We start from the raw sequence: 13255 nt of genomic DNA on the forward strand, positions 1-13255 counted from the left end.
TCTAAGATAGTAACATTTCAACTTCCTGGCAGAGATCAAGGTCCAAAAGACGTTACTTTCCTCACAGGCTTCAGTCTATAAATATTTGATTTATGGATACAACTAACAAGTTTAATAATGCCATTTTCAATGTCATAGTGGATCATAATGGGGAAGGAAGGAAGGGGCTGCCTCATGCAGAAAAGTAAACAACCAGTAGTCTGTCTCCCTTGATCTTCAAGTCCTCCTTCTTAATTAATTAATAAGCCTTAATGGCATATTAATATGATTAAGTTGCTCCCAAACTTTTTAAAAGTCTCTCAACCATTAGCCCCTTCTAGTTTGGCCAGTCTCTCCCAAGCTTCATAAGAAAACGTCTTAAAAACAAAGTAGTCTACAATTTCTCACCTATCATTTACTCTTCAACTCACTGCAATCTGCTTTTATCCCCACCTTTACGCATCTCCCTTACTGAAATAGCTCTCACTGAGGTCAACATTGTATATTCTAATTGGCAAATATACTAGATAGCTTTTAGCTCTTATCATACTTGGTTTCTGTATGAATAAACATAATTAATCATTTCCTCCTTCCAGTTCCTTCTGCCCCTTCCAAGACACTAGTTTCTCCCGGTTCTCCTACTCTTTGATAGTTCTGTCGGGGTCTCCTTTAATGACAACCATTCTTCCCTCTGCCTCTTAAACATTATTATTTTCTAGGACTCCATTATAGGTCCCATTCTTTTTTCCCCCCTAAATCTGCTCTTCCTGGAAGAATTCATCTACTCTCTTGGTTTAAATTAACACATAAATGCAGATAATTTTCAGATTTATAGTATTAGGCTTGAATTTCCTACTGCCTAGTGGGAATTTCCACGCTAATGACCCTAGACATTCCCCTCATATACTTAACATAGAAAAAAATGGAATTAAATAGTTATGCATCTATGTCATGTTCATCTTTTAACACCTAGTGGTTTTCAGCATACCTAGTACTTAATGTATGTTGTAAATGAATGAGTGAATGAACTGAATGAAAGTCATAATACTTGGCATCATGTTTATAAAGGCAGAAAGACATATAATATACCTTATTTTTAAATTATAGAAATAGTATACTTTTTTATCTATATGTCTGTCTATATCTTTGTCTATGTATCTATGTTTCATTTATCTCTAGAAATGTTATACTTTAAATCACCACCCCAAAATTTGGTGGCTTAAAACAACAAATTATTATTTCCCAACGGATGGTTCATTGCATTTAGATGGTGGCTGGGGCTAAAGTCATCTGAAATCTTGAACTGAGCTGGATATCAAATGGCTTCTTTACTTGTATTTTGGTGTTTCACCTCAGAAGGCTGGAACAACTCGGGGCTGGCCAGGCATCTCTCTCTCTCTCCCCTCATATGATCTGTCCATATGGGTAGTTTGGGGTTCCTCTCAGCCTAGCAATCTCAGAGCAGCTGGGCGTTGTGCATGGCAGCTGGCTTCCCCCAGGGCACTCATTATAAGAGGCCCAGGTAGAAGCTACAATGCATTTTATAACTTAGCTTTAGAAGTTACAAAGTGTCACTTCCACTGCATTCTACTGGTTAAAAGTGATTTACAGGAACAGCCCAGATGAAAGGGAGGGGACTACAAAAGGGCACGAATATTTGGCAGGCATGGTTCATCGGAGGACAATCTTTGGAGACTAGATATCACACAGTAGATCAATAAATCAAACTTGAAATCATTCATTTTCTTACTAATCTATTTACTATAATTTTCACATTACCTTCCAGTATTTTAATTATGCATATATGTGAAAGGCACAAATCTTAAATTGTACATTTCAGTGAATTTTGACAAATGTAGAGACCTATGTAATGCAAGATGCGGAACACTGCATCACCTCCATAAGTTCTCTCACGCCTCTTTTCAGACAATCCCCAAATCCACAGACTATCACTATTTTAATGTTTTTCACATAGGATTAGTTTTGCCTCTTCCAGAATGTCACAATCATACAATATATACTCTTTTATGTAAGTCCTCTTTCATTCAGCTTAATGGTTTTGAGATACATCCATGTTGTTGAACGTATCAATAGTTCCATTTTTATTGCTGAATAGTATTCTATTCAGGAATATACTACAGTTTACCCATTCTCCTGCTGATGTACTCTTGGGCTGTTTTCAGTTTGGGGCTATTATGAATAAAAATGTTATAGACATTTTTGTACAAGTCTTTTTGTAGACATATGTTTTCATTTCTTTCAGATAAATACCAAGGAGTGGAAGTGCTGGGCCAGAGGGTAGGTATATGTTTAGTGTTACAAGAAAGTCCCCAAGTGACTGTACCATTATATACTCCACCAGCAACGAATGAGAGTTCCAGTTGGTCCATATCCTTGCCAATATTTAGTACTGCCAGTCTTTAAAATTGTAACCATTCTAGTGGGTGTGGAGTTGTATCTCATTGTACTATTAATTTGCTTTTCCCTGATGACAAGTGATACTGAGAGCAATTTCATGTGCCTACTGGGCAGTGATACATCTTTCTTTGTGAACCACATGTTCAAATCCTTGCCCATTTAAAAAAAATAGGGGTATGTCTTTTTATTATTGAGTTGTGGGACATTTAAAAAAATCTATTCTGGGGGCCGGCCCAGTGGTGCAAGCGGTTAAGTGTGCGCACGCTGCTGTGGCAGCCCAGGGTTCGCCGCTTCGGATCCTGGGCACACACCGACACACCGCTTGTCAAGCCATGCTGTGGCAGCGTCCCATATAAAGTGGAGGAAGATGGGCATGGATGTTAGTCCAGGGCCAGTCTTCCTCAGCAAAAAGAGGAGGATTTGCAGATGTTAGTTCGGGGCCGATCTTCCTCACACACACAAAAATATCTATTCTGGATACAAGATCTGTGTCAGATATATGCTTTGTTAATATTTTCTTCTAGTCTGTGACTTGCCCACACATTTTCTTCATGGTCTATTTTGACAAGCATACATTTTTAATTTTGATGAAGTCTAATTTATCAAATTCTTCTTTCATGGTTATTGCATGATGTAAGAACTCTCTGCCTACCTTCAGGTCACAAGTATATTGTCCTTTTTTATTTTTTAGAAGCTTTATAGATTTAGCTTTTACATTGAGGTCTATGATCTACCTTGAATTAATGTTTGTGTATGCTGAAAGGCAGGAATTGAGGCTCATTTTTTCCACATAGACATCTGGGTGTTTTAGCATCATTTGTTGACAAGATTTTCTTTTTTTTTTTTTTTTTTTTAATTTTATTTATTCAGCTTTTTCCCCCCAAAGCCCCAGTAGACAGTTGTATGTCATAGGTTCACATCCTTCTAGTTGCTGTACGCGGGACTCGGCCTCGCGTTGGACGGAGAAGTGGTGCCTCCGGGCGCTCCCGGGATCCGAACCCGGGCCGCCAGCATCAGAGCGCGCGCACTTAACCGCCAAGCCACAGAGCCGGCCCGACAAGATTTTCTTTTCTTCACTGAATTATGCCGCACCTCTGTTGAAAATTAATTGATCAAATAAGTTTGGGTCTATTTCAGGACTCTCTGTTTTGTTCCATCCATCTGTCTGTCCTATGCCAATACTATACTATCTTGATTATTATAGCTTTGCAGTAAATCTTGATGAAAAGGAGTATTAGTATAACAATTCTGTTCTTTTTCAAGATTGTGTTGGTTATTCAGGTCCTTTGCATTTCCAAATATATTTTAGAATCAGTTTTTCAATTTCTACTTTTGTAAAAAGTCCGCTAGGATTACGAATGGCATCAAATTGAATTTATAGACTGATTTGGGGAGAATTGACATCTTAAAAATACTGAGTATTCTAATCTATGGAACACAGAATCTCTCTTCATTTATTAATGTCTTCCTTAATTATCTTTAGTAATGTATTATAGTTTTCAGTGAATAGATTTTCCCACATCTTTTGTTAAATTTATTTCTAAGTAGTCTATGTTATTTTTAGCCTCTACTGTAAATGGAATTGTTTTGCTAATTTCATTTTCCAAATGTTTGTTGTCCACATATAAAAAACAATTTTTTTTATATTGATCTTTTATCCTGTGCCCTTGCTAGGATCTCCAGTATAATGTTGAATAGAAGTGGTGAGAGCAAACATCCCTGCCTTATTCCCAATCTTGGGAGGAAAGTGTTCAGTGTTTCACCATTAAGTGTGATGTTAGCTGTAGCTTTCCATAGATGCTCTTTATCAAAATGAAGAAATTCCCTTATGTTAAAACTTTGCTGAGAAATTTGGTATTGAATTTTGTCAAATGCTCCTTTCTGTATCTATTAAGATGATTATATGGTTTTTCTCCTTTATTCTGTTAATATGGTTAAACCAACCTTGCATTCCTAGGACAAATCCTCAGAGAATGCCTATTGGTACTTAGAAGATTGTTTCCTGACTCCTCCCCTAAATAAACACTTGAGAGCATCTAATTTCTTCTTCAGAACTCTCACTTCCATCCTGGCCCCATCAGATGGGCTCTCAGTATTCACAGAATTCTCCCAGAGTCCTGCAGGGGTTTCTAGAGAATGTTCCGCTGCCATTAGTACAAACAAAGCAGCATTAGGGTTTAAGAGCCACACAGAAAGTAGGCTGAATTTGTAATCTGTATCTTTTGCCACTTCTACTATTCTCTGAGTTGACACATTTGAGTTCTAAACACTGGGAAGCGATATTCTTGCTGTCTTCAGTTTCTCATTCTAGGGTCTCAAACTCCTTCAAAAAGGAGGTAGCTGTGGTGCCTTATAAACTTTTTAGCTTGAGGGATCAGAAATGCCCCCACCTCTCTGCTTCTACCTTATTTCCCAACCTTAACACCTAAATAACAGAAGCAGATATTCCAGAAATTCTCATCCTTTACATAGACCTCCAAAATAGGTGGCCGTTTTAATTTTTTTACTTTATAAAGTGCACAGTAATCCTATGATTTTCTTCACGAGTTTCCTAGGTACTGGAGGGTAGATGCCCAGGTAAAAACTAGAAGCAAATTAATGAATGTATTCTCGGACCAGAGTCCCAAGTTTATTCTGAGGAACCTTCTAATCAAAAGAGGGAAACCTATTTATCCCATTTGTAGCCCTAGCAAGTAGGACATTTAATCTCAGAGGGCTGAGTCATATCATAATCAACTCTAGCTCCTCAAATATGAACTGTCATCTCCTCTACTACCATCTGTGCTGTAAGATTATGTTCCCTGAAGATAGCCAATATGTCACTCTCTCTTCCTCCTCCCAAATTAACTTTACCAACTATAGGAAAAGGATTAACAAACATCAGGCAACATTGCTTATGGTAAAAATGAATCCTGATTTATAAATTGCATCTGGATGGGAGGACTCTAAATGGACTATATATCTGATGGAAGGCCACAGCTTGAGTTTCTCTGATTGTGGAGACTCTTGTAATGGAGCCTGTCCCTTACAGGGAACCTGAAAACTATACCTATCAGACTGTTAAAAAAGATACCAGCTCTTGTGCAGCATGAAGATTCTAAGCCAAGGTAATCTCTTCTCCTAACTATGTGGATCTTGTCTCCTTGTACCCAAGTTGTCATTTGCAGGTAGAGGTCAGAGAATAGCAACTGGGCTGCTTTGAGGACTCTGGTGAAAAAGAAATGCTCTGCTGATATGCTTTCCTGTCCAATATCCTTCTACGTGAATCTATGCTAAGTTTGGCCTATTCAGGTCACGTGAGTCTGAATGTCTGGTTAAGCCTAAGTAGAATCCTTGGTGATCTTTGCAACTGCTAGTATACCAGGGGCCTTTCAGGTGTCTCATAATGTCTGGTTTCCCCAATAACGCTTTGCTGTAAACTGCTTCAGTTAAACCTGATTTTCCGAGCTGTATTCCATAGGACGTCGTCATTTATGCAGCAGTCTTTTTTCTCCTTCCTATTGGTGTGTATTCAGAAACCCAACATGAATACCAAAGATGGTCACATTACCAAATACTGGTTCAAGCATTGTGAGGTTGCCATATAGATGGAGGCACTGATTGTTTTGAAACCATATATAATTTCTAACACCAGCTGCAGTAAACTTTCCATTAAAAGGCTTTGTTTCTCCAATTCCAAGGTCTACCACTCCCACTACATTTCATTTTTCCAACTGCAATTCAAAATTCCCCTGCCCATTCACTGTTGCTGCACCTCTGTAGAACGCATCTCTATACATGTAGCATCAATAAATGGTTCCTGCCTAAGAGCCAGTCCCAAAACATGTTTCTAGTTAGCAGTGAATTCTGTCTCAGACAGAACAGAGCAGGGATTTTTGATCAGTCAAAGTACAGATACCATGAATTTTCTTTCACCTTCCAGCAAAGACTAATTTCAGAAGATATATTTTGTCAATTACTACTGATTTACAGCAATATTCTGTAAGAAATCACTGACTAAATGAATAGCCTCTAGGTGTCAATCTAAGATATACACAAAATAACTCTAACAGTCTGTTCCTTCAAGAAGCTTGCAGTTTAGTTGGGGAAATAATACACTCATATAATTTTATTGATATATGTGATTGCAGTTTATGCATTTAGATTATAAAGATATAATTAATATAGGCAAAATTTAAAATAATGATTCCTTCCTCTATAAAAATTGTGTCAACAATTTCAAAGCTACAAGGAAGAGTTAGCGTATGCTGTGTTTAAGTTACTGCCACTTTAGTTGGTAAATAAAAATGCTCACCATACTTTATTTGTACCACGTTTATAAAATACATTCATTTTGTTTACTCTTAAGCTTTATTTTAACACTACTGTTGTTAAATTTTAATATTTTTTATTATCTTAAAACTACTTTACCCAAACATTTTTAGAGTGATAGTGCTGGTATTCTTGAAAGTTAATAACTTTGGAATGGAATTTACACGTGCTAAAAAATGCAACTAAGGAAGCCAAACAACTGCCATGACATGCTGTGCTATTTATTTAAGTGACTGTACTCTGAAAATATAATAGAAAATGCTGAGAAAAAAATGTAACATCAAAGCAAAAATATGTTAAAACGATTGTGGATGTATCAACTTAGAAAATACATTTAATTACCCACTGTCCCCACTACCTCTGCTCCCTCAACACACACATTTTACATTCATTACTTTTGGAAAACTATGTTGAATTATTTAAGGTTTGAAATATGTGTCTCCTCCAGATTACATTCCTCCCACAAAATGGGACCACCCTCTCCCGTATAAGGTAGTGTATGATTAAAGGTCAAAATGAATGGAAAAAGATAATAAACCAAGTGATCAACATGGGCTACAATAGGAGAGGGAAGCCCCATTCATGCATTTATGGCCTTTCAGTTAACATATATGAAATTCTCAATATGTTCTAGGCAATGTGCTAGAAGCTAGAGATGAAAAAATGATTAGAACATAGTCTCTACCTTGAAGGAATTTCATAAAATAGGGGAAAGAAATATATAAATAAATAATAAGACAAAATAGCAGCATTCTAAAGAAGTTTTGGATGATCACAAGTTTCATTAAAACAATTTCTTCAATTAGGGTCAGAGAATTTTAGGCCATCTAAAGAAAGTCACTCCTTTGGCAGGAATTTTAGAAAATAAGATATATGTATGTTTCAGCAATAAAAGTTGCTATGGCATGAATATTTGTGTCCCCCCCCCCCCAAAATTCGCAGGTTGAAATCCTAATTCTCAATGTGATGGTGTTAGGAGGTGGAGCCTTTGGAAGGTGATTAGTGAGATTAAATGAGATTAATGCCCTTATAAAAGAAGCCTGAAGGAGCCTCTCTTGCCCCTTTCCACCATGTGAGGAATACGATAAGAAGTCTGTGACCCAGAATAGGGTTCTCACCTGACCACACTGCCACCCTGATCTCAGACTTCCAGCCTCCAGAACTGTGAAAAATAAATTTCTGTTGTTTATAAGCCACCCAGTCCATGGTATTTTGTTAGAGCAGCCCAAACAGACTAAAACAGGGGTTTAGCTACAAAACCTAATTATTATTGAATGCTTCTGTTAAATTTGTATTTTGCTAAAAAATAACGTCCTTTCTTTTCCTTTCAATACTAGCACAGAACTGGTGACATATTGTTATCACCTTTTGTCCCATTGCTGTGATCAAAATAGTACAACATTGCTCAAAACAGCTGTGAAAATCTGTGCACTTTTTATTCCTACTTAGGGAATTAGTGCTTAACTAAGATTTAGTTGTCTTTTGTTTATTTCTTTTTTGTGAGGAAAACTGGCCCAGAGCTAACATCGGTTGCCAATCTTCCTCTTTTTTTTGCTTGAGGAAGATTGGCCCTGAGCTAACATTTGCGCCAGTCTTCCTCTATTTTGTATATGGGACGTTGCCACAGCATGGCCTGATGAGCGGTGTATAGGTCTGCACCCAGGATCTGAACCCGCAAACCCCAGGCCACTGAAGCGGAGTGTGCCAACTTAACCACTATGCCACCAGGCCAGCCCCAGTTGAGACTTAGTTTTAACCAAAAGCCATCTAAAAAGGACAAACTGTATTCTCTAAGTAAAAGATCAAATTATATCCCACTGGAATTACAAAAACTCATGCTGTAAGAAAATGGTATAGTAGTAGCATAAAGAATGCAGTGGTCAAGCTTAAGGAGTGGGCATAAAAGGTTTCTCAGAGTATGTGGCAACATAATTAAAATTTGAAGGATAGGCAGAAGGTCACTGGTAGTGGTAGAGGAACGACACCAACATATCTTTCTTTTTTTTTTTTAATTATTTTATTTATTTTTTTGTAGGGTTTTTGGTATATTATTTAACTATGTATGTATGTATGTATGTATGTATGTATGTGAGGAGATCAGCCCTGTGCTAACATCTGTCAATCCTCTTCCTTTTTTACTGAGGAAGACTGGCCCTGGGCTAACATCTGTGCCCATCTTCCTCCACTTTATATGGGTTGCCGCCACAGCATGGCTTGCCAAGCGGTGCGTTGGTGCACGCCCGGGATCCGAACTGGCGAACTCCGGGACGCCGCAGCAGAGCGCACACACTTAACCGCTTGTGCCACCGGGCCAGCCCCCCAACATATCTTTCTTGAAGTACTCTAGCTAGCCAAATAAAACAAAGAACTCAAAGATAGGAAAGACATGGCATTTTAAAAAGTATTGTATAATTGCTACTGACATCATTATAAACATAATGCAAATGTCAACATTTATTGTTGAAAAAAAATCCCCAAATGTTCTTGAAATAAAAATAATAGCCAGGAGGGATTGGAGGGAGAGGTTCAAATAAAGAGAAGAGAGAATCATATTGAATCTCTCATCTTACACAAGGTGAGTCAACACATTCTGTTTTATTTTTAATGTTAGTAGAGAAATATAAGTTCATTCATTTATCCATCTGGCTTATTTATTTTAGAGAATACTATTCTAAAATGAAAATAGGATGTATAACTTGCAAATTACTCTATTAAAAAATGCTTAAAGAACTTTTGAGAATGGCAAAATGTATGGAGTGAGTGGAAAAAAATAAGAAGAAAATTCCCAAATGAAAGTATAAAGTAATGTAAGTGAAATCAAGCATGTCAGTTATCAAGAAATATAACTAATAAAGGGCAAAGACTATAAGGTTAAATCAACCAAATACTGTTTTTAAGAGAGGTACTTAACACAGTTAGGTTAAAAATAAAGTGACAAGGCCGGCCCCGTGGCTTAGCGGTTAAGTGCGCGCACTCCGCTGCTGGCGGCCCAGGTTCAGATCCCGGGCGCGCACCGACGCACCACTTCTCCGGCCATGCTGAGGCCGTGTCCCACGTTCAGCAACTAGAAGGATGTGAAACTATGAGGTACAACTATCTAATGGGGCTTTGGGGGAAAATAAATAAATAAAATTACAAAAAATAAATAAATAAAGTGACAGGCACATCAAGAAAATACAAAGAAAGCATGGGTTACAAATACCAACATAAGGCAAAATTTCAGGGCACGAGGCATCAAATATGGCAAAATTATCAAATTACAATCCATAACGAAGCTATAAGAGAATAAATTTTTATAAACTACATAATTTAGGATTACAGTTCTGTCTTTCATAGATGAACTATACAAAAAGAATAAGACTATAAATAACTAAATAAAGTTTAGTCTAATAGCTATATGCTGAGTCCAACAAATAGGATATACAAGTGAAAAGATATTTATGAAAATTTATAAAAATAGATCATATATCTAGACTACAAAGAAAAAAACCTCAATCATATTTTTTGAAAAATTGAAATATGACAGGCTTCAGAATCTTATTTGAATGAAATTAAACTAGAAATAAACAAAGAACATGCTAAAACACTCTCCTAAACATCCTTGGGTTAAATAAGAAATCAAAATGGAAATGAAAAATTAGAAAATAATAATTTATAAAATTTGCACAGGACAAAACATCTATCTTTGCATACAAGTCTGATCAATTCCTTATAATAGATTTCTAGAAGTAGAGTGGAAGTGAAGGTCTTTGGAGTTGAGGAAGTCAAGGAAGTTTTTGACTAAGAGTTAAATAGTCATCCAAGCGATCAATCAAAATCCCTCATATAATAGCAGAGTTGAGGCAGAGTCAGGAGATGTGTGCCAAAGTGCCCAATGAATTTGGAAAAATCACCAAGAGGTGAATAGATGATAGAAGTCAAGGGATATCAATCTAGAAATTTACAGCAATTTATTAGCCAAAAGGATCATGTATATAGTGCTTAATTTTCACTCCAATAATAAAAGTACCACATCAATTCCTTAAGTGTGATAGCCAGATTGTCAATAAATATTTATTGACCAATTAATATAAAGAGGTTCTAACCACTTACCATCTTAGTATTTTGATCAAACCAGCTATATAAGGAATACTTGCATGGAAGCTTCTCAGTATAAGGCTACATAAGATATATAAAAATTCAAAACAAAGAATGTTCATATAATTTATGTGAATAAATGAACATGAGCTAGGAGAAGGCAGCCAATACATCTCATTTTACCCTTAAGGCAGATTTTTACTTATAAAAGGTTCATCCATACATTGACAAAAGAAAATATGAACATACTTAGGCTACTTTATATTACAACCAGTAGTTCCAGTAAAGTCTTATGCTTTCTTGACTAATCTTCAACTTGATCTTAAACTGCTAAAATCTGTTATTGCCATCAGCAAGCAAAGTTTTCAGAGAGCTAAGTGATACATTATATTAGACAAGCTTAAGGAAGAAAAAGTACCTTGTTAGTGGAATTGTTTTTTTTCCTGGGAAACAAGAATGAGTTTTTCAACTTTGCAAAAAAAAGACAAACTTTTAGCTTAACGCTAATGAAACCAACCTGTAATTTTTGCTGCCTTTTCCTCTTGGTTCACTCGGTTCTCATCATCTTCTTCATTATCTTCTTCAAAATCATCTAAATTGCCAATGTCAGCCTGCTTCATACTCATCAAACTAGCCAAACTTTGCATGTCTTCATCCCTACATCAATGATTTAAAACATAATGCACAGTTCAATAAATGATATTGCTTGAAAAAGGATTGTTTCTTAAGAAAATAATAATATATTCCTTCTTTCTATATGTAGTCTTTTTAAACAGTTGCATAAGACTACCAAAAAAATCTAAATACTCATATTCATTAATTTTTAAATGGCATGTTTAATTAGTAAAAAGCAAACAGGATTAAAAACTAACTGGCTAGGAGTTAGTTTAATTCTGTGCTGCAGGACTAAAATTTTCTTCATGGGATTAGTGTGGTTTCCTAATCATGACATCTGGAAATAAAAACTTGTTTCACAAAACAGTGGAACAGTTGGCAAATCAGATGAGATCTAGACTTTAAAACACCCAAACTTTCAAAATGAAATAGAATACAAATTCTTAATCTGAAGTCCATGAACCCTTTTGGTTTTGTGGGTAGGAGGGAAAAGAAGTGGCAAACCACTATAAAGTATATTTAAATCTTGTTTAAATGTGCATTTTTCTCAAAGGGGCTATACCTCCCCAAATCTAAGGAACTACTCTAATAGAAAAAACACCTTAAACAAAGTCTAGCCTTTTTAAGAATTATAAGATGGAAAATGATCTGGGTTGATTATAAATTAAATACCATATATTTGATAAAATATAAAAATGTTTTTATCTTGAACTATTTTAAATATAAATTTATAAAGTTTACATTAAATACTCTAAATGTTAAATAATTTAAGTTTTCTTTTTTTTAACTTTATTTTTTATTTATTTATTTTTTAATTTTTTGTTTATTGCAGTAACATTGGTTTATAACATTGTATAAATTTCAGGTGTACATCATTATACTTCTATTTCTGCATAGATTACATCATGTTCACCACCCAAATACTAATTACAACCTATCACCACACACATGTGCCAATTATCCCTTTCGCCCTCCTCCCTCCCCCCTTCCCCTCTGGTAACCACCAATCCAATCTCTGTCTCTATGTGTTTGTTTATTGTTGTTATTATCTACTACTTAATGAAGGAAATCATAATCTATTGTTTTCACCTTGAATTTCAGATAAACTACAGCAAATGAAACATATTTCTAAGATGCTATATACATTGGTTTATAACATTGGATAAATTTCAGGTGTACATCATTATACTTCTATTGCTGCATAGATTACATCATGTTCACCACCCAAATACTAATAACATGCTGTATACAAACAATTTCAATCTGTATACTTCCCCAAAATTCAGAAAGCCAAATTAAAACACTTTCTCATGTTTTTACCACAATAAAATAAAAAACAAAACAAAAAAACACTGTTTCTTTTGTAAAGTAATGCTTGTTAATATTCACTTATCTTCTAAATATGGTATGACTTTGCAGACTAAATTGGCTTTTGAAATTCTTTGCATTTTATTTCATATAAGCTTACAGCTAAACAAAATCATTTTTAAAATAAATTTAGTGACACAAAGTCTGCATGACCCAAAAAAGTTGTATTACCTTATACGAATGCCTTACAAATTGCTCACCTATCAACAGGGGATAATTTCAAGATATAACATTATTCTTAAAATGTTAACTTGTTTAATTTTCCCTCCTTAATTTCCTCATACTTTGAACATTTTTCTTTGGGAAAGGTAAGGAGGCAAGGAATGAGGAGGTAGGGAAGGAGTTTAGGGTGTTCTGAGAGAATTCTCCACTCAAATCAAAACATTTGATTTGACTGAATCTCCTTACCCAGATTCCCATGAATGGTGCTGATTCACTTACTCCTTCTGCCCAGTGGAAAAGAGGCCACCTTCAAAGGATTTTCTCT

The 13255-nt window shown here is 35.7% G+C and overlaps 1 protein-coding gene across 5 annotated transcripts in view; it reads right to left on the reverse strand.

The window, feature by feature from the left end:
- EHBP1 (EH domain binding protein 1) overlaps positions 1-13255 on the reverse strand; it is a 345468-nt gene that overhangs the window by 201064 nt on the left and 131149 nt on the right. For all 5 annotated transcript variants that reach the window (XM_087436678.1, XM_087436679.1, XM_014791477.2 and 2 more), the window contains exon 7: positions 11303-11442. In XM_087436678.1, the coding sequence (XP_087292804.1) occupies positions 11303-11442 (140 nt within the window). The remainder of the gene's footprint in view (positions 1-11302; positions 11443-13255) is intronic.

Source organism: Ceratotherium simum, chromosome 11 (genome assembly GCF_057802395.1).
Source record: "Ceratotherium simum simum isolate JZ-2026a chromosome 11, ASM5780239v1, whole genome shotgun sequence".
Lineage (NCBI taxonomy): Eukaryota > Metazoa > Chordata > Mammalia > Perissodactyla > Rhinocerotidae > Ceratotherium > Ceratotherium simum.